A 19,769-nucleotide genomic window follows, 5' to 3' on the forward strand; every position below is an offset into this window, starting at 1 on the left:
AAGGAGTGCTGTTTTCATGGATTCTAAATCTGCACAGAATTGAACAATTCATGACATTCTGCCACCCAGTGGCTAAACATAGCATAAGATTTCAAGCTGTTGGACGCTTTCCCAGTGGCTTAAAATGGTTCTGTAGCAAAAAAAAACACTGTCGCAATTTAGCCTACTGTAGCCTATAATTGGAAGGAATTTTTCCGTATTTAGACTTTTTACAGGTGTGTACCAGTATTTTTACACTTCATTGCACACTCTTAAAAATAAAGGTGCTTCAAAATGTTCTTCAAGCGATGCCATAGAAGAACCATTTTTGGTTCCACAAAGAACCATTCAGTCAAAGGTTCTTTAAAGAACCATCTCTTCCTTACCTTTTCATAATCTGAAGAACCTTCTTTCATCACAAAGAACCTTTTGTGAAACAGAAAGGTTGTTTAAAGGTTCTTTATAGAACCATTTGGACAAAAAGGACTATGGCATCATGAAGCACCTTTATTTTTAAGAGTGCATTGTGTTTTTGAGTTAACAGAAATGTCCGTAAAATTAATGGATAATGTCGTGTGATGAACTGCCAGTGGCCTACTTTTTCAGTTTTTTTTTTACAGTGTATGCTAATGTTAGATAAACATAGGCTAATCATTATTAAATGAGAGAGGAACAAATCTAATAGAACTAATAGCCTAGAATATAGATAGAAAATCAGCAGTGGTATATGTTGGACATGATATTAAATTTAACGAGGATGAAAACGAGGCTGTGACCGATATACTTAGCCTATACACTTTGTTAAGGTCACGTAATTTAACAGCTTTCAAAACTGGACTTTCTTTCTACTAATTTTTCTTTTATTTTCTTTGTTAAGACGTGTAGTCAAACTTAAACATCAGCCACACATCATTAGACGCACTGCACTTCTATCCTCAGAGGCTCGTTTAGGCCTATTGCGCTTATATGACTAAGGTCTGTAAGATTTTTAATAACATTCACGGTTTTCGTGGTATACAGTTTGGTCATGAACGCTTATACAGACACTGGACATTAGCCTACTTGCTGAGACAGGTTTCACGCGAATGAATCTCAAAATTTGAGACTTTTTGGACGCTAATTGCTTCTCCTTAAGTTTTCTCCCTAAGACAGTTCTGCTTATTATGCGCGGAGGTGTATAAACAGGCTATTTTGAACAAAATGTAAGTAATTTCTTTGAGAAACAAGAATCTGTTTCCTTCCAACTCTCCAATTTAATGGAAGCCTATACCTATACTCAGGCAAGTCGAATAATTTAACTAACATTTTGACAGCCTGCCGAGTGAGTCCCAATTATAAGCAGACGGGATCGAGCATGTTCCTGTACAGATGCTGCAGTTCTTTGTAGTTTAGAAAAGGCTTGGTCAAGATCCCTCAGTTTTCAAAAGCAAATGTGTCTTTTTCTGGCACAGCTTCTAATAGATCTGGCATTTCGAGAAAAGTTTAAAATCGATAGAAGGTGAATAAAGCTTGTTAAAAAGTCAGATAGTACAATGAATAGGTATTTTACATTTTTTCATATGTTTATCTGGAATCACTTGAAATAAAGTGTCGTATCCTGATGTTTTCTTCTAGATCCCTCGGTGCATGGGAACAGTCATGGTGCGCAGATTTTGCTCAGCTAATGAGCACACTTCACATCTGTTTCGTGTTCTTTGAAGTGTGTCACTGAGAGATGAACATGCACTTTTTTCATGGAAAAATGAGCAGCAGATTTGACAAAACTGTTAGCAATAATAATAACAAAGAGCAAAACAAAATATATTCCATTTAAAACACCCTATACGTATGCCTATGAGCTACGTAATGCGACTCGGGTGATAAATTTGTGAAGAAAAAATAAACTTAATCATTTCAAAGAAAAAAATATTTTAGAAAGATAAAGAAATTCATATTGTGTACATTTCATCTTCTGTTTAACTACCTGTTGTCTGTCTTTCAATCGTGAATTACAGAATAGAGTGTTACTGCCATCTAGCGGCAGAAGGGGGACTAACCAGCGGCTCTTGTACGCGGTAACTGCATGTGAACGTTTGGGAAATTTCAGTTGTCTTGTATAATAAGGCTACCGTGCATTAAAAAGTTCGAAGTAAAGAAACTATACTTATGTTCAGGGGAGCATAAGTATAAAAACTGTCTCCGCTATTTACAAAGGGAGATGGAAAGTGGCAAGCAGTGGGCACTTAGAAGCTACAGGGTCCCGCATCAGTGTCACGTCTGTTACGCGCGGCTAAACGAGATGATCCAACACTGCGCACGGAGCTCAGAGTCTCCTCTGTGTCTTATATCTGCTGTCATTTCTTCTCGGGGATCTGCACTGTCTGTCCATAGTGCTGCCGCTTCACTGGCACCAGACGGGAGATGGAAATACAGCATAGTTTCCTTTTGCTGTTCGATTAAAGGGCAGTCCGTCCATAAATTAAAATTCAGTCATCAATTCCTTACCCTTAAGTCGGTCCAAACCTGCATGATTTCTGTGAAACACAAAAGAGGATAATTTGAAGAAAGTTAACTATGTATTTCACTGCATGGGAGGAGGAAAACCGATACATTTATCTTAATATCTTCTTTCAAAGAAAGGCGTAGCCTGGGTTCAAAATGATACGAGAGTGAGAAAATGACAGAATTTTTATTTTTGGGTGAAAATGAATCAGTTTATCCATTTAATGCTATTAAATTAACTTAGAATTGGCTGCTTTGCATCTATGGTGTTTGAGATGGATGGGTGAATGAATTTGTAAATAACATTACATTGCTATATCAAGGAAGACTCTCTTCTCCACTCCTGGATTCAACTAACTTATTAAGCAAAAAGCAAGTGCTGCATTCCTTTTAGAGGCATTTTACAAGTATAATAGGTACAGCAGATACCAGATCAATTCTGCCACAAAAGCTGCTTATACTACAAGAGTCCTCATATACACAGGCAAGGAGTTTTCTGTGTTTCTATTGTATCACACTATAAATATATTGTCAGTGTGTACATTAGTGGTAAAGATTCTTCAATGACTGTTTCTGCAGGTCACATGGTTATATCAGTAGGTGGTGAGTGACAAGTATTAGTGCTAGGAGCACATTATTGTTTAATCATTCCTTTAGATGTTTCTTTCAGAAACAAAACGTGTTATGTTGCACAGATCAACATAACAGCATATGTTGCATGCAGCATAGATCCTGCTTTGGTTTTATTTGGAACAAATTTCTTTGACAGAAAAATAAGCGAAGATACTGGGTTTAAAATGTAAGGTACTCTTTCGAAATACTGAATCATAACAATATCACACTCGTATTTGTGAAGTTGTTGTGATGGTAATGCTTAAATCATCACACATAATTAAATGAGGTGAGATTGAGATCTGAGATTATGAATGATATTAAATCCAGCTGACGTCTCCAATGACAGCATAGTGCAGTCTTGGCACCACTAAGTATTTCAATGGCCGGAAAAGACATAAAATGAGCATGATTCCATAAAAACAACAGATGGCACTATAAATTAGATGAGATTCTGCCATTTTCAGTAGCCTATATGACCATGCTGATGTTGTGGTCTTAATGAGCAAGGGCACTGGATTTTCCACAACTATAATCATGGCCATGGTTCAACCACCCCATAACAGCTGTCCTTCACACAGTTCAGACTTAAAGAGCTCTGGCCACACTGATTATTTAAAGAGAAAGAAGGATGAAGCTGTGTGCCACACTTTGGCATTGACCGGACAGTTGATTATTGAAAAAAAAAAAAATACAGAGAGAGACATATACTGTATAGAGATAGCCTTCATACACAGACTAAACCCCAGATATAGTTTATTCTTTGAACATTCTATTACAAGATCCCTTATTAATGAATAATATAGCAAGAAAAAAAAAAAACCTTGCTAAAAATCAGCAAAATGTTTTGTTTAAAAAAATAAGTTAATATGTGAAAATGTACTGTCTAAACAAAACACAAGACACAAATGCAGCAACATTTTCTTTACATATGCTTTTAAAAAAAAATGTTTATGGAAAAAAATAACTCCTGAACAATGACAAACGTTGTCTTTGTCACTGTTTGAGATGTCATAATTATTCATTTTCATACTGTTTAGAGGCAACATGCATACAATGCATGAAAAAAGTAAATCATACCAAAATTGTGACTAAACAGCACTACTATATATCACTACAGTAAAAAGCTTTGACCAATTTTACATTTCAAAGCAATACAATAGAAAACATTCCTGAGCAGTGTTTATCTATTCAAAAACATACTGCTAAGATACAAAATATTAGCCATTGTGCTCTGCTGTCTGAGAAAGCTGTTACAGTGAGTTTCTCAACAGAATTACTTTACAGCATTGGCAGCCAAGAAGCATAGTGTAATTCATCAGGAGAGAAGTGTAGTGTATGTATTCATCAAGACAGAGGGTGCAATGATCAAATACTAGATGCATTGTCACAGACAAATTTACACCTGATATTAGCATAATATAGGGATCAAAAAAGTGGTGAAATGTTTTTGATCTTACTCATTTGGAGGTAGTCAGAAATGTATATGACCAAATAGATTTTTTGTTGTTGTTGTTTAAATTCGAATGTGTTCTTATGCTTCCTGGACAACAGAGAATCTGTCAATCAATTATTGGGCTAATAGGTAAAACTTCACTAGTTATGTGTGGATTTAAAAGAAAACAACTGTCAGAATAATGTTTAAAAAAAAGTCTCAACTGACCACTTGTGATCAGATCAACTGAGACAGATGTTCATATACCTAGTGCAAACAGGGCCATAATCAAATCCAAATAGTTTATTACACTACCAACCTAATTGATTTTAACGTCAACACAAAAGGTGAAGATCTTTTTTGTCTGGCTCCGCCATTGCAGCTGGTGACCTTGACTGTTTATATATCTCAGGAGGGTTTTACGTCTTCATCGCTCTGATTTGATCTATTAATGGGAGGAAAAAAAAAAACAGAACAAGGATTTAAATCATTATACATTTTGATGCATTTTCAGATAAAGCTGAGATCTTAAATTGTTGCATTAACTGGACTAAACTAAAACACTGGTAGAGGAAAACAAGATGTCTGTGGACTTCATTTAATTGTTATTGACTTCAAATGCACCTCAAACAACAAGAAGGAGAGGGGGTCTGAAATAGTTTTGGGCTGTATCTAATCTCTGAGATACCATCAAAAGATGATTTGCCTTTGAATTTCTTCTATAAGGCTGAAATGAAGTGTAAATTGGTGCAAGAATAAATACAGCCCAAAAGTGAGTTCTACCAGTTAAAGTTTAATTTAACTGTACAATTAACCAAGGATCTCAACACATCTGGGAACTTAAACTTCAGTACTTACTGTGCAATTTGTTCTATGGGTGAAATAAAACACAAGAATATAAAAGGCATTGAACATTTGAAACAGTTTATGTAGTATAAACATTTTTTGGCACCCTTATTAAAAAGCATTTCAGCTCATCTCTGTAGAAACTAATAATTCAAAGACAAACTGGAAATTAGATGCACAAAACATGGAATAGGTATATTTACCTTGCAGCCAGTCTACACCCTCCTGAAGACCTTCGCCTTTCACTGCATCACTTGCACTGTAATTTATTTAATATATTAATTTAATATACTGTATGTGTATGCACAATACTATTCAAACATTTGGGGTCAGTATGGTTTCTTTTCTAATAAAAAAGTTTTATTCAGCAAGGTCACATTAAATTGATCAAAAGTGGCAGTAAAGCCGCTTACATTGTTACAAAGTTTTATTTGAAATACATTTTAAACTTTCTATTCATCAAATAATTAACAAAACAAGTATCACCATTTCCACAAAAAAAAAAAAAAATGCACAACGTAACATAAAACATAAAGGACATTTTAAAAATATATAGAAAATACTCAAAGTGCAGTAAAATTTAACCAGGTGAACTTATGTAAATACCCCCCCCCCCCCCCCCCCCCCCCCCCCCAGAAAAATACATTCCCTTTTGATCATTACTCCAGTCGGAGTAATGGTTTAAAAAATTAATTTTTAAACCATCACGGATTAAAAATCAAATAAAATATAAGGTAAGGTAGTAAATAAGTGTAGAATAGCACTGTCACGGAGAAGACCTCTAACAAACCCGAGACCCGACCCGGGACTAGGGGTGGGCGATATGGGAAAAATATCATATCACGATTTTTTATAGAAATATCACGATTCACGATTTTTATCCCGATTCTTTGTTAGTTTTACTATTTTGGTTTTAAAAGTTGTCTGAGCATTACAGCCAAACTAGAAAGACAAAGATGCATGGCAGATATTTAGGCCAAAGTGGGTGAAGATAAAAAATCTTTGTCATTATTTTATTTTTCTTATTAAAAAATAAGAACAAAGATACACATTACAAATACACATAATATACAAATAAAACAAACAGTGCTTTATTTTCAGGTACAATAGGTGTATTTAGCAGAGCATTCAATGAAATTGAATGAACAAATATAAAAATAAAACACTAGATAGACTGATTCCTAAAGCAACTGTATTAAAGTTTTTCAGTCAAGAATAGTGAGTGATTTTTCTCTTTTGCGTTTTGTTGTTTTGTTAACATTAAATGAATAGTTCCCCCACAAATTAATATTCTGTCATCTGTCTGTCAATTCTGTCATAATGTTGTATTTTTATATCATCATTTATTCAAAAGTTGTTTTAAACCGGAATGAGTTTCTTTCTTCTGCTGAACATTTATAAATGCCATTTTGAAGAAGGTGGAAAACCAAACAGTTGCTGGTCCTCAGTGACTTCCATAGGATTTTTCTTTCCTACTATCAAAGTCAATGTAGACCAGCAACTGTTTGGTTTTCCACTGAGTAAATAATGACAGAAATTCAATTTTAGGGTGAACTATCCCTTTAATGACAGTCGACAGCACGTTTAGTGTCCTGTCCCTTTAAGAGCTGCACGCATCTAATATACAGTACAGGCACGCATCCGTTTCTCTCTTAACTATTTACTTTCATTTTAGAGATAACCAACTGAGTCTGTATGTAAACCTTGTGTGTTTTGACAGTATTAGCGCAAAATATAACTTAGTTGAGTAATCAGGCGCTGTTAGACAGGCGTTTTAGTGCGCGTGCTTCAGGTGTATGCGCTCAGAAAAAGCGCACATCAGACCAGCGCGTGAATTAAACATTTAACCAGCAAGGCTTGTGTGCAAATAATGTACTTTTGCGATCATGAATAAGTGCAGTGTCCTGTCTGAGTAACTCTACTGCTGTATGTCGTGTTGTACAGTACATAGAGACGGAGGCGCCAGAACTGTATTTGACAATGTGTGCTGCAGCACGATACTACGATATTTCTTCAAAAGCAGATCGTGGAGACATTTTTATCGTCCACGATCAAAAATCGTCATATCGCACACCCCTACCCGGGACCCGTACGGGTCTAAATTTTAAATGGTCAGCCGGGTCCGGGTCGGGTCCCAATCTATTACTTCAGGTCCCGGGTCATTGTGTGTAATACCTGAGTCAATCAGAGAACACCGCGCCCACGAGTGATCAGTGTCAGTCAGCATGCGTGTATTTTGAAACTTGCAGTTTGTAAAATTAGGATGAGAAAAGTGTTAGCGGGAAATAAGGAGGAAAAAACAAAAAACACGCGTTACCTCAGCTGCCAGAAACAGAGCGCGGACGGTGTTAATGTTAGTACTGCAAACTGATGGTGATCATGGATTCCTTCATGAGTGATGTGAAAAAAAAAGCTGAAACAAAACTGAAGAAGAGACGCACCTGTTATTGAACACGCACGCAGTAAAGTGCAACGAACTTCTAATTCTGTGCGTTTTTGCTAAAAAAAAAAAAAAAATTGCTCCGAGTCTTTGTTGCAACCAACAAAAATTATTGTTATTTTAGTTCAAAAGGGTAAACGTAACAGTCCAAGTCGACTCGAGATGGAAAAAAAAATGCAAAGTTGCATTAGTCATCCATCTCTGTGACAGCAAGTAGACTTTTGAAGCTGGAATAATGAGTAGATTAAGAAGGCTCTTTCAGACGGCAAGAGAGAGGAACAGCCTAACATGGATGGACATTTATTGGCAAGGAGGATTGTATCTCAGTCAGGGAGAGGGCTACAGTTAAGGCAAAAAAGTTTTTTTTTTTGCAATATGTTTATTGACTTGTGCAATATTTGCCGATCTGGATGGGTGCAGTCGGGTCTGTGTCTTCCCAGCCGGGCTCGGGTCCGCGGCAGGTCCGGGTAGTGCATTTAAGGCATTTCTCGGGTCTGCACGGGTTCGAGTCCCACTTTCAAAAAAAAAAAATACGGGTCCGGGTCGGTTCCGTGCAGCACATTTACGGGTCTCTTTGGGTTCGGGTACGAATTTTTGGACCCGTGAAGACCTTTACTGTCTGTTTGCGTATGTGCATCAATCCGAGTGTAAATAGTGAAAGATGTTGAGGCAGGTGAAAAGCGTTTAGTTAATGGTGAATATTGACCTATTGTGCGTCCTGTTGCCGAGCCCCGCCTTGATGTAATGATTGACAGCTAGGGGGCGTGCTCAGCTCGGAATGCATTTTCAATTCCACAATGACTTAAACTATATTCATCGCGGGGTATTCAATGAAAATGCAATTGAAATGTCATATATGTAAGTGTCAATGCATTTAAGAAAAATAAAAAGACATTTAAATCACCATTTTGCTACCCTTTTGCTGCATCTTTGGCTCAGAATGCATTTTGAAACTCTCATTGCATTTTGCTCAAATTATTATTGAGGAACAAAGAAAAGTGAAGTGTAGGAATAAATCTGGTAAAAAATTATATATTGCTCCTTGTATTGTTGTAAAATACATTCATGGAAAACAAGTAATATATTTTTATATAAATATATATACACTGTAAAATTAAAAGACATTTCTTTTAAATGTACTGCACAGTAATGAGGCAGCACTATATGACAGATGAGAAGAACAAGAAAGGCTATTAATAATCTTTCATTGTGCAAAAATATTATAATACGAAAGGCTCCAATATAGAGCAGCATAAAGGACTTATGCGCACCCCGTGCGCAGAATGATGCCCTTGAAACAACACTGAGTCACAGCGCGGAGACACAGCGCTCTGGAGTCCGCATAGAGAAGTTCAAAGCACAAAGGAAAGAGATATTAATGCGTAGTGTATTAAATCTGTGCGACAGTTTATTGAGCCCTTTCTTTTAACCGTTTTATATTTCAGTTACTGTGCTCATGAAGAACCATTCATAGTGCTCTCTACAACAGTGTTGTGATCTAACAGACACCCGGTAGAAAGTAACACGATTTAGAAACAGCACGAGACTCTAGCTAGATAAAATCCTTTTATGCAAAACCAAGTATAATAAGAACAGTGGAGAGAGTTTTATCGTCTTGACTCTAGTAACCGAACATGCAGTTTGAACGCTGAATGGAGGATGAAAGACAGCTGCAGCGTAGAGAAGTGTTTACGTGAACTTGACTTAAATATTCATCTGTACCTCACATTAAACTATGTAACAGCTTCAGAACACTTGAAATATAGTGCACGAAAACTTTATGTCTACTGTATTTTAAATACTGCTTTGGTGAGAATAATAAACTTCTAAATGTTTTCCAAATATATATATTCTGTCTAAAAAGCAGTACTATGTCTCATGATCAATGTGTGTGTGTGTGTGCATCTATGTATGTATGTACACACATATATATATATATATATATATATATATATACAAACCCGATTCCAAAAAAGTTGGGACACTGTACAAATTACGAATAAAAAAGGAATGCAATAATTTACAAATCTCATAAACTTATATTTTATTCACAATATAATATAGATAACATATCAAATGTTGAAAGTGAGACATTTTTAAATGTCATGCCAAATATTGGCTCATTTTGGATTTCATGAGAGCTACACATTCCAAAAAAGTTGGGACCGGTAGCAATAAGAGGCCGGAAAAGTTAAATGTACATATAAGGAACAGCTGGAGGACCAATTTGCAACTTATTAGGTCAATTGGCAACATGATTGGGTATAAAAAGAGCCTCTCAGAGTGGCAGTGTCTCTCAGAAGTCAAGATGGCAAGAGGATCACCAATGCTGCGGCGAAAAATAGTGGAGCAATATCAGAAAGGAGTTTCTCAGAGAAAAATTGCAAAGAGTTTGAAGTTATCATCATCTACAGTGCATAATATCATCCAAAGATTCAGAGAATCTGGAACAATCTCTGTGCGTAAGGGTCAAGGCCGGAAAACCATACTGGATGCCCGTGATCTTCGGGCCCTTAGACGGCACTGCATCACATACAGGAATGCTACTGTAATGGAAATCACAACATGGGCTCAGGAATACTTCCAGAAAACATTGTCGGTGAACACAATCCACCGTGCCATTCGCCGTTGCCGGCTAAAACTGTATAGGTCAAAAATGAAGCCATATCTAAACATGATCCAGAAGCGCAGGCGTTTTCTCTGGGCCAAGGCTTATTTAAAATGGACTGTGGCAAAGTGGAAAACTGTTCTGTGGTCAGACGAATCAAAATTTGAAGTTCTTTTTGGAAAATTGGGACGCCATGTCATCCGGACTAAAGAGGACAAGGACAACCCAAGTTGTTATCAGCGCTCAGTTCAGAAGCCTGCATCTATGATGGTATGGGGTTGCATGAGTGCGTGTGGCATGGGCAGCTTACACATCTGGAAAGGCACCATCAATGCTGAAAGGTATATTCAAGTTCTAGAACAACATATGCGCACATCCAGACGTTATCTCTTTCAGGGAAGACCTTGCATTTTCCAACATGACAATGCCAGACCACATACTGCATCAATTACAACATCATGGCTGCGTAGGAGGAGGATCCGGGTACTGAAATGGCCAGCCTGCAGTCCAGATCTTTCACCCATAGAAAACATTTGGCGCATCATAAAGAGGAAGATGCGACAAAGAAGACCTAAGACAGTTGAGCAACTAGAAGCCTGTATTAGACAAGAATGGGACAACATTCCTATTCCTAAACTTGAGCAACTTGTCTCCTCAGTCCCCAGACGTTTGCAGACTGTTATAAAAAGAAGAGGGGATGCCACACAGTGGTAAACATGGCCTTGTCCCAACTTTTTTGAGATTTGTTGATGCCATGAAATTTAAAATAAACTTATTTTTCCCTTAAAATGATACATTTTCTCAGTTTAAACATTTTATATGTCATCTATGTTGTATTCTGAATAAAATATTGAAATTTGAAACGTCCACATCATTGCATTCTGTTTTTATTCACAATTTGTACAGTGTCCCAACTTTTTTGGAATCGGGTTTGTATATACATACATACATACAGTCGTGGCCAAAAATATCGGCACCCTTGGTTAGTATGATCAAAGAAGGTTGTGAAAATTAATCTGCATTGTTAATCCTTTTGATCTTTTATTCACAAAATTCACAAAAATCTAACCTTTCATTGGATAATAAGAATTTTAAATGGGGGGGAAATATATATTTTATAAATAAAAATTTTCTCTAATACACATCGGCCACAATAAACCGCACCCTTTTATTCAATACTTTTTGAAACCTCCATTTGCCAGTTTAACAGCTCTAAATTTTCTCCTATAATGCCTCTAATGAGGTTAGAGAACACCTGACAAGAGATCAGAGACCATTCCTTCATCCAGAATTTCTCCAGATCCTTCAGATTCCCAGCTCCATGACGGTGCTTCTTCTCTTCAGTTCATCTCACTCATTTTCTACAGGGTTCAGGTCAGAGGACTGGAATGGCCATAGCAGAAGCTTGGTTTTGTGCTCAGTGACCCATTTTTGTGTTGTTTTTAAGGTTTGTTTTTGGATTATTGTATGGTTGGAAGATCCAAACGTGGCCCATTATAAGATTTCTAACAGATTCAGTCACTTATTGATTTTTTATCTGTTGGTATTTGATAGAATCCATGACGCCATGCAGTGGCGGCGCTAGGGCGGGGCTTGACGGGGCTATAGCCCCATCAGAAACTTGCTTAGCCCCGGCACAGCCCCCCAAGGATTTCCAAATGATTTTGCTGGTGTTATTTTTAACTGTCGGTGTCACTCTCATTAACATAGAAAAATAAACATTAAAACATAAAAAAGTGCCTAATATGTGGCCTATAAACAATTGATAATATGGGGGAGGGGTCAAGCAACTCAAGCAAGCAACGCGCAAACTGTGCACAAGGCGTTGAGCCTCAGTCAATTCACTATAGAGAAAGTGAAAGTAAAGAAAACTGATGGCTAACTCTGCATTAACGGCACATATTCTCTCTGAGACAAGGAGAGATTAATCTACTCTAACATATGCTGATAACAGTATATAACTGTCTTAAATTATTCCCTTAATATTTCTCTTGTGGCTCGTAAAGTGAAAAACATGAGAAGAAACATATTTTGCATTAAACAGGTTATTTTTGAAAATCAGTGCATGAAATAAAGCTGCTCTGAATTTTCATTGATGACTGTAGTGTTGTTAATAATAATTATAGGCCTATAATTCATTGTATAAATTAATAGACCTTTTTTTTTTTTAAACCTTTTTAAAAACATTTTCAATGAGGAGTAAGCTAGACTATTTTATTATGCTTTATTATTGCGGGGCAATAATTTCATGTAATTTAATAATAAAAGTAATCTAATAATAAGAATAATAGGCCTAATAATAATAAGAATGTAACAAGCCTACATTCATTGGAAATGCTAAATCCTCTTAATATTGCCAATTTTTGATGATTTTGACAATATCTCTGGCTATCATCTACACATGATACCATGCAAATCAGCACGGGGATGTTATAACCCGCAATGTGTGCCTGTGTGGAAATAGTTTTATGAATTGTCGGCACTATCTATTGTAAATGGTTAGAATTTACCATGTTTTCCTAACAGCTGGTATTGAGTGACTGACACTTGATTAAATGATGGTCAGAAAAAAAATTACTAGATGTGTAAAAAATAAATAAAGATAACTTACATAAATGAAATAAAACAATGAAAAAAGAAAACAAATCCCAAATTTTTCTCTTTTCTATATTCATTCATAAATTATATTACTTTGCAAATGTCATATTTGGCAGTTGACATTAGAAGTTATCTGACTAATAACAGTGGCATATGAGAAGTTTAATACCATAGGAATTTTTTTTTTAAATATGCCTTTTTCGAAACTGCTGTATATATATAAAAAAAAACGATAGCTAAAGTTAGACGTTCATTACTTTCTCTCAATTTAATTTGTTTTTTAGTACCCCCTCTGAACTGTTAAGCCCCCCCTTGGCACCCCCAACAAAACATTCCTGGAGCCTTCACTGACACCATGTGTCTTGACAAGATGTCCAGGACCTCCAGCAGAAATATAGGCCCACAACATCAAAAATACAGCAGTATACTTCATTGTACACATGGTGTACTTTTTATCCCTGTGTTCACCAAACCCATCTTGAGAGTTTGCTGCTAAAACATTTTTTTTTGTTTCATCTGACCATAGAAGCCAGTCCCATTTGAAGTTCCAATCGTGTCTGAATATGCTGTAGTTTGTTTTTGGATGAGCGAGGAGAATTTTTCTTGAAACTCTCCCAAACAACATGTGGTCATGTAGGTGCTGTTTGACAATATTTTTATTTTTTTAAGGTTTTCTGACCCCGAGACTCAACTATTTTCTGCAATTCTCCAGCTGTGGTTCTTGGAGAGTCTTTAGCCACTCAAACTCTCCTTCTCACCGTGCATTAGGACGATATAGACACATGTCCTCTTCCAGGCAGTTTCGTAACATTTTATGTTGATTGGAAATTCTTATTAATTGCCCTGATGGTGGAAATGGGAATTTTCACTGCTCTAGCTCTTTTCTTAAAGCCACTTCACTCATTTGTGAAGCTTAATTATCTTTTGCTGCACATCAGAAATATATTCTTTGGTTTTTCTCATTGTGATGAATGATTAAGGGAATTTGGGCTTTGTTTTCCCTCCTATTTATATTTCTGTGAAACAGGAAGCCATGGCTGGATAATTTCATGTTCATAATCCCCCTGAAGTGCTCACAATTGTGAATATGAATGGGAAAATACTTCAGAGATATTTTACTCATAAGAATTTCTAGGGGTGGCAATAATTGTGTCCAACATGTATTTGAGAAAAACATTTATTTCATAATGAGATTTCCCCCTATTTTAAATTCTTATTATCCAATGAAAGGTTAGATTTTTATGATTCTTTTTTTTTAAATAAAAGATCAAAAGGATTAACAATGCAGATTAATTTTCACAGCCTTCTTTGATCATAATTACCAAGGGTGCCGATGTTTTTGGCCATGACTGTGTGTGTGTGTGTATAATATATATATATATATATATATATATATATATATATATATATATATATATATAAATAAATCTACATTTGGGAAAAAAATAAATAAAAAAATAAACACACACTCACACACCCTCTTCAGCATTATTCTGACAGGGCAGGTTTACCCTGAGGAGATTAAGCAAATTCGTCACAGACGTACTTTGTGATTGTGTTATTAACATCTGAATTGAACATGTCTCACGCAACCTTTGTAAAAATCAAAGAGTAAATTACCTACCCTGGCGAGCTCAGGGTTCCTCTGAAAAATCTAATTCCATCTGGATAGGAATGCTTGTCACTGCGGTATGTAACACATTTCCTCATTTATTATGACATTTGTTGAATACTGTAACTAAAGCTAAACCTCTTAATGCGCTGCCTGATGCATTAGCTTGGTGATTTATGTATTTCTGACATCCCATCCAATGTAAAAAAGAAAATTAAATCAATAATGAGTCCCTTAGTTGTGCAATATAATTAAAGAGTTCCCTTTAATCAATATATGCATATGTTATAATTATTTCACTTTTATAAACCTTGTTTATTTTAAGTCCTTCCATTTTGCCCACATCTTGACAAACAGACCTTAGTCAGGGTAGTGCCTTTTCTTTCAACAAGAATGAATATGAGGCTGTGAGGGATAGAAGTACAGTGCACTGACAGGATTGTACAGTGCGTTCAACTTTCAGTAGACAAAAATTCAATAAAACAGTTTTGAAATTTGTGAAAATAATGTGATTTAGGATCTTTAGTGCATGCCACTGTAAAGACTGCAAGTCTATCCCTAACAGGCTTGTTTTCATCCCCGTTAAATTCAGTATGGCGTCTAACCTACCTAAGGTCTTTAGATTCTCCAACTCCCCATCAATAATAATTTATGAGATCCCAATCACAACCAAATCATCAGTATTTGAAACGCATTGCAGATGAGCAATTATTAACTGTAACTTAAACAGCGTTTAGAAAACAAACCCTGTCAGAATAGTGCTTTACATTTTTATTAAATTATGCAAATTATTTCAATGTAAGCAGACCACAATCTAACAAAAATTATTATTTTGTTTTCTTACCAGATATGCCATGGTTTGTCCTTAATGTTTTCCAGACACAAGAGCTGGGAGACCTTTACTGCCGACAGTGCATCCCTGAGGTCCATCTTGTTGGCGAAAAAGAGTATAGGTATCCTTCTGTGTTTAATATCTAAGCATGCCCAGAAAAAAACATGTATGAGCATTAGGGTGCTTTTAAAGGAATTCAACCAAAAGAATTTTGAAAAAAAAAAAAAAGATTTTCTGAAAATGTACTCCTCCTCAGGCCATCCAAGATGTAGATGAGTTCCTTACTAACATGCAGCTTTCTGCTTCACAACACGTTAACTGATGAACTGGAGTCATGTGGATTATTGTGATGTGTTTATCAGCTGTTTGGACTCTCATTCTGACGGCACCCATTCACTGATAAGGATCCAGTGGTGAGAAAGAGATATTATGCTAAATTTCTTCAAATCTGTTTCCATGAAAGAACAAACTTATCAACATCTTGGAAGGGCTGTGGGTGAGTACTTTTTCAGCAAATTTTAATTTTTGGGGAACTGTTCCTTTTTAGATCTAACTGAAATTGATGACTAAAACAGAGATGACTGAAAAATGTACCAGGGTGATTCAAAAGGGTATCCAATTCTTCTTTTGCCACCACCATTCTTAGTTTATCGCCACTGTCAATCACAAATATGATGGCTTGACCCTCCCTGAAAACAACATAACAAGGATAAACACAAAAAACACAGATCGATTCTAAAGTAGGCGATGGCACTCCATTAGCTCAGTAAACATAATCAGATAAGCCTATATCAGAGAAACTCACTTGTAATAGTGCTCCCACAGATTTCTGTATCTGCCCTGCCCTGACATGTCAAACACTGTGAAAGAAAGACTTTGGGGATGACAGGGATATTGTGTTAGTAATATTTTGAGAAAGGACAAATGGTTCTCAGACACTAAGAATTAAATGACATTATCTATAGTTAACGCATTCAAATATTCACCTTGAGGTCTTAAACTTTTCTATGCTGAAACCTATAGTTGGGACAATGTCTTGAGCCTGAGCCTGCAAGGAACAAAGGCAATATCACAATTGTGAGCTCACATACAAAACAGAAATCAAATGAATATACAAAAGCAAACTGGTGAAGATCAAACTCTTTTATATTCAGGTACACAGAAAGAAGTGAGACATACATTGGATGGCTTTAGCTGGTTGATGATGGTAGTTTTTCCACTGTTGTCCAGACCTAAACACAGCACATTCACTTCCTTCTTCTTCAGGCCCAGCCACCCTGCAAGCTTGTCAAAAAGCCCCATTTGCCTATTTGGATGGGACGCTTCTGGAAAGAGATCGCATCAAAGACAAGCTCCATTAGATTATTCATTAGATGCATCTAGAGGCTGACAAACAATTAGAGACAACAGAAACGTCTCTTTTTCAGTCTGCGTAAGGGACCAATTGCTGAGTTCTCAGCTGTTTAAAAACAAACAAATAAATAAATAAAATACAAATATCCTCTGCTATTACTAGTACTAATGTTTCGTTTAATTATAATATGAATTCCAGTTAATTGTGACACTTAAAGTTATAAGGTGGTAAGATTTTTGAGTGTTTTTGAAAGAGTTGGGAGACAATTATGCTATGCTAAAGTCAAGGCTGCTTAATCAGAAAAACAGTACAAACAGTATATTGAGTAAACTTTAAAATAAGTTTAACACTTAAAGGGGTCATATGACGTTGCTAAAAAGAACATTATTGTGTGTATTTTGTGTAATGCAATGTGTTTACACGGTTCGAGGTTCAAAAAGCATATTTTTTTCACATACTGTACATTATTGTTGCTCCTCTATGCCCCGCCTTTCTGAAATACGCCAATTTTTACAAAGCTTATCGTTCTGAGAAGCGAGGTGTGCTCTGATTGGCCAGCTATCCGGTGCGTTGTGATTGGCCGAATACCTCAAGCAGGTAACGGATATGTTATGCCCCTTACCGTATTGTGATGCCGTGTCCCGACGAGACAAAAACAATAAAACCCATTATAAACGAGGCATTTGTTGCATTCAGTGAGGACATAATTACTGATTATAATGACTCATACGGTCTTTGTATACGTTGCGCTGCGTAAACATTACCATGTCTGCATTTGTGATCGGAGAAACGACAAACAAGCACTACTCTACACTGCTCAAAACTCGCGTTTGAATAGTCAGTGGCAAATTCTTTAAATATTGAAACGTACTTACAGGCTATTAGTCAGAAGCGTCAGACTGTCCTTGCGATGTTGGAATTGCCCCACTTTATAGTGTTCACAGCCATTCATAGTGCTCACATTGTAGGCTACTCTCTCCTAGGTTCAGGAAACAGTCCTCCGTAAAATGCGCTGCACACACTCGAATATTTGCGTTGTACTGTTCTGGAACAGTGTTGTAAATATAACTTAACTACTGATTTCTAGTTTCATTGCGTATACATTTGGGCGGTGTTATGCAAATCTTCCCACACAGTGACATAAGACGTGGGGGCGTGTTTAAATGAGCCGGTTTAGGAGGGCGTGATCAAATCTTAACTTTTATAAAGAATATCTCTTTGGGTTTGAGACTTTAATCCTTGCAACTTTACAGATCTTATATATGCACAAACAGCTTGTAACACTCCAAAGACAAAGGAAAACATGAAATCGCATCATATGACCCCTTTAAATGTAATGCATTCCTGTGGTCACAAAGCTAAATTTTCAGCAGCCATTATTCCAGTCTTCAGTGTCAGATGATCCTTCAGATATCATTCTAATGCGTTAATGTGACGCTTAAGAAACAATTCATATTATTATCAATGTTGAAAGCAGTTGTCCTGCAAGCTTAATATTTCTGTGACAACTCTGAATAACGTTCAAAAGATCACAGCACTGGTTTGACTTTTTTTCACATTATAAACACTGTAACTTTATAATAAAATGTCTTTACTGTCACTTTTTAATCTATTTAATGCATCCTTGGTGAATATACACATAGCTAAACAGATGCAGAGGACTGCTTACAACCATGTTGTTATTGTATTATTGTTTATGTATTATTTATTGTATTTTAAATGGTTATTTGTATTTGTGTATTATTATTTTAATTTAGAATATGTATATTTAATATTCATAAATACATTTAGATTTTTTTTCATATATAGTATAGGCTTACAACTGTAAACTGCGTAAAAACAAGACTAATTCATTGTTTTAATAATAAAAGATGTTATAATTTGAAACCTTTTAATATTTGATGGAGACGGGGTCTCAGACGGGGCATCGTTGCTATCAGCGGCTGGTCTGATAGTAAATGAGCTTGTTGTCTTCTTTTTTAATAATCCGATCTAAGTGAATTAACTTGAGCTGCGAGCACACACATGCTCTAAAAGCTGTAGTACATGAACCTAATTAATTACGTGCATATATCACGTGAATCTCGCAGCAGTATTTGCATGCCCTCCTCTTCTTGGGTCTAAAGGAAACATCCACCTGTTGTGTATCGGACTACAGCAGCCTATATGAAAAGCATATTTCAGTCGTATAACATAGCTCCATCCATCAATCAATCAATTCAATGACAGCAGAGATAGCGACATTATAACGTGTTTAAGGGTCGTAGATCAGAAACACATGAACGGACAACCGTAAAAGCGTTAATCAACAAGAATAGCCTGTAACGTTAACTAAGTTAATCCTCTGAGCTCATTAGCACACGGGCTAGCGCTTCACATACACGAGACTGCTAAAATAATACAAACACTTCCGTTAAACACTCAAATACATCCACATCCACACGGTTGACATTTTCTGCAAAGCTAAGGTTACTGTTTCCATATTTGTTGCAGATGATGGCTAGCTGGTTGGCTAACCTGATCTTTCATTCAGCTGTAAGTTAACGTTACATGGAAAAATCTTTCTTACTTTTCTGCTCCGGATCTGCTTAAGTTGTATGTTGTCTATGTTTTGGTTAAATGTGATTTCGCATGCATAAATCCCATTCATATACGTCCAGTGCAGATGGAGAGACGCAAACACACACCGCTGCTAGGAGACCGATGACTCCTCTTCTCTCGAGTCATGCTTACTTCAGAGCGCCATCATTTGGACAATTTCAGAACCGCATATATATCTTTGGTCAGAACTGTAGCTTTGCGTAAAAAAAATGGTTTCCAGAAATCGTTAGTGTCATGATTTCTGAAGCATGATAATTTTTTTTAAAACACAATTTTCAAAAATGTCTTCACTTTTTGGCATTATATCACAGGACATGCTTTTTGTCCCTTTTAATTACAAAATAGCCCTTTATAATTTTGTTTTTACCTTT

The 19,769-nt window shown here is 36.3% G+C and overlaps 1 protein-coding gene across 4 annotated transcripts; it reads right to left on the reverse strand.

Annotated features, from left to right (window-relative positions):
• Window positions 1-853: 853 nt before the first annotated feature.
• Window positions 854-19,544, reverse strand: LOC306873908 (ADP-ribosylation factor-like protein 6). 4 transcript variants are annotated; one of them, XR_013784543.1, is made up of 9 exons: window positions 19,367-19,517; window positions 16,623-16,768; window positions 16,430-16,491; window positions 16,249-16,317; window positions 16,038-16,132; window positions 15,456-15,585; window positions 5,557-5,612; window positions 4,827-4,952; window positions 854-2,492 (listed from the first exon to the last, which is right to left on the reverse strand). XR_013784543.1 is itself a non-coding variant. In XM_079423459.1 (8 exons), exons 2-8 carry the CDS (start codon window positions 16,743-16,745, stop codon window positions 4,927-4,929), a joined length of 561 nt encoding a protein of 186 aa, XP_079279585.1. In that variant the 5' UTR covers window positions 16,746-16,768; window positions 19,367-19,544; the 3' UTR covers window positions 3,726-4,926. The 4 variants fall into 4 exon arrangements, 3 of the variants coding, with proteins under 3 accessions (XP_079279585.1, XP_079279583.1, XP_079279584.1); XM_079423459.1 differs by lacking the exon at window positions 854-2,492 and having other exon boundaries at window positions 3,726-4,952; window positions 19,367-19,544; XM_079423457.1 differs by lacking the exon at window positions 854-2,492 and having other exon boundaries at window positions 3,782-4,952; window positions 19,485-19,538.
• Between the last annotated feature and the right edge of the window lie 225 nt (window positions 19,545-19,769).

The sequence above is a fragment of the Barbus barbus genome (genome assembly GCF_936440315.1).
Source record: "Barbus barbus genome assembly, chromosome: 8".
Taxonomy (NCBI): Eukaryota; Metazoa; Chordata; class Actinopteri; order Cypriniformes; family Cyprinidae; genus Barbus; species Barbus barbus.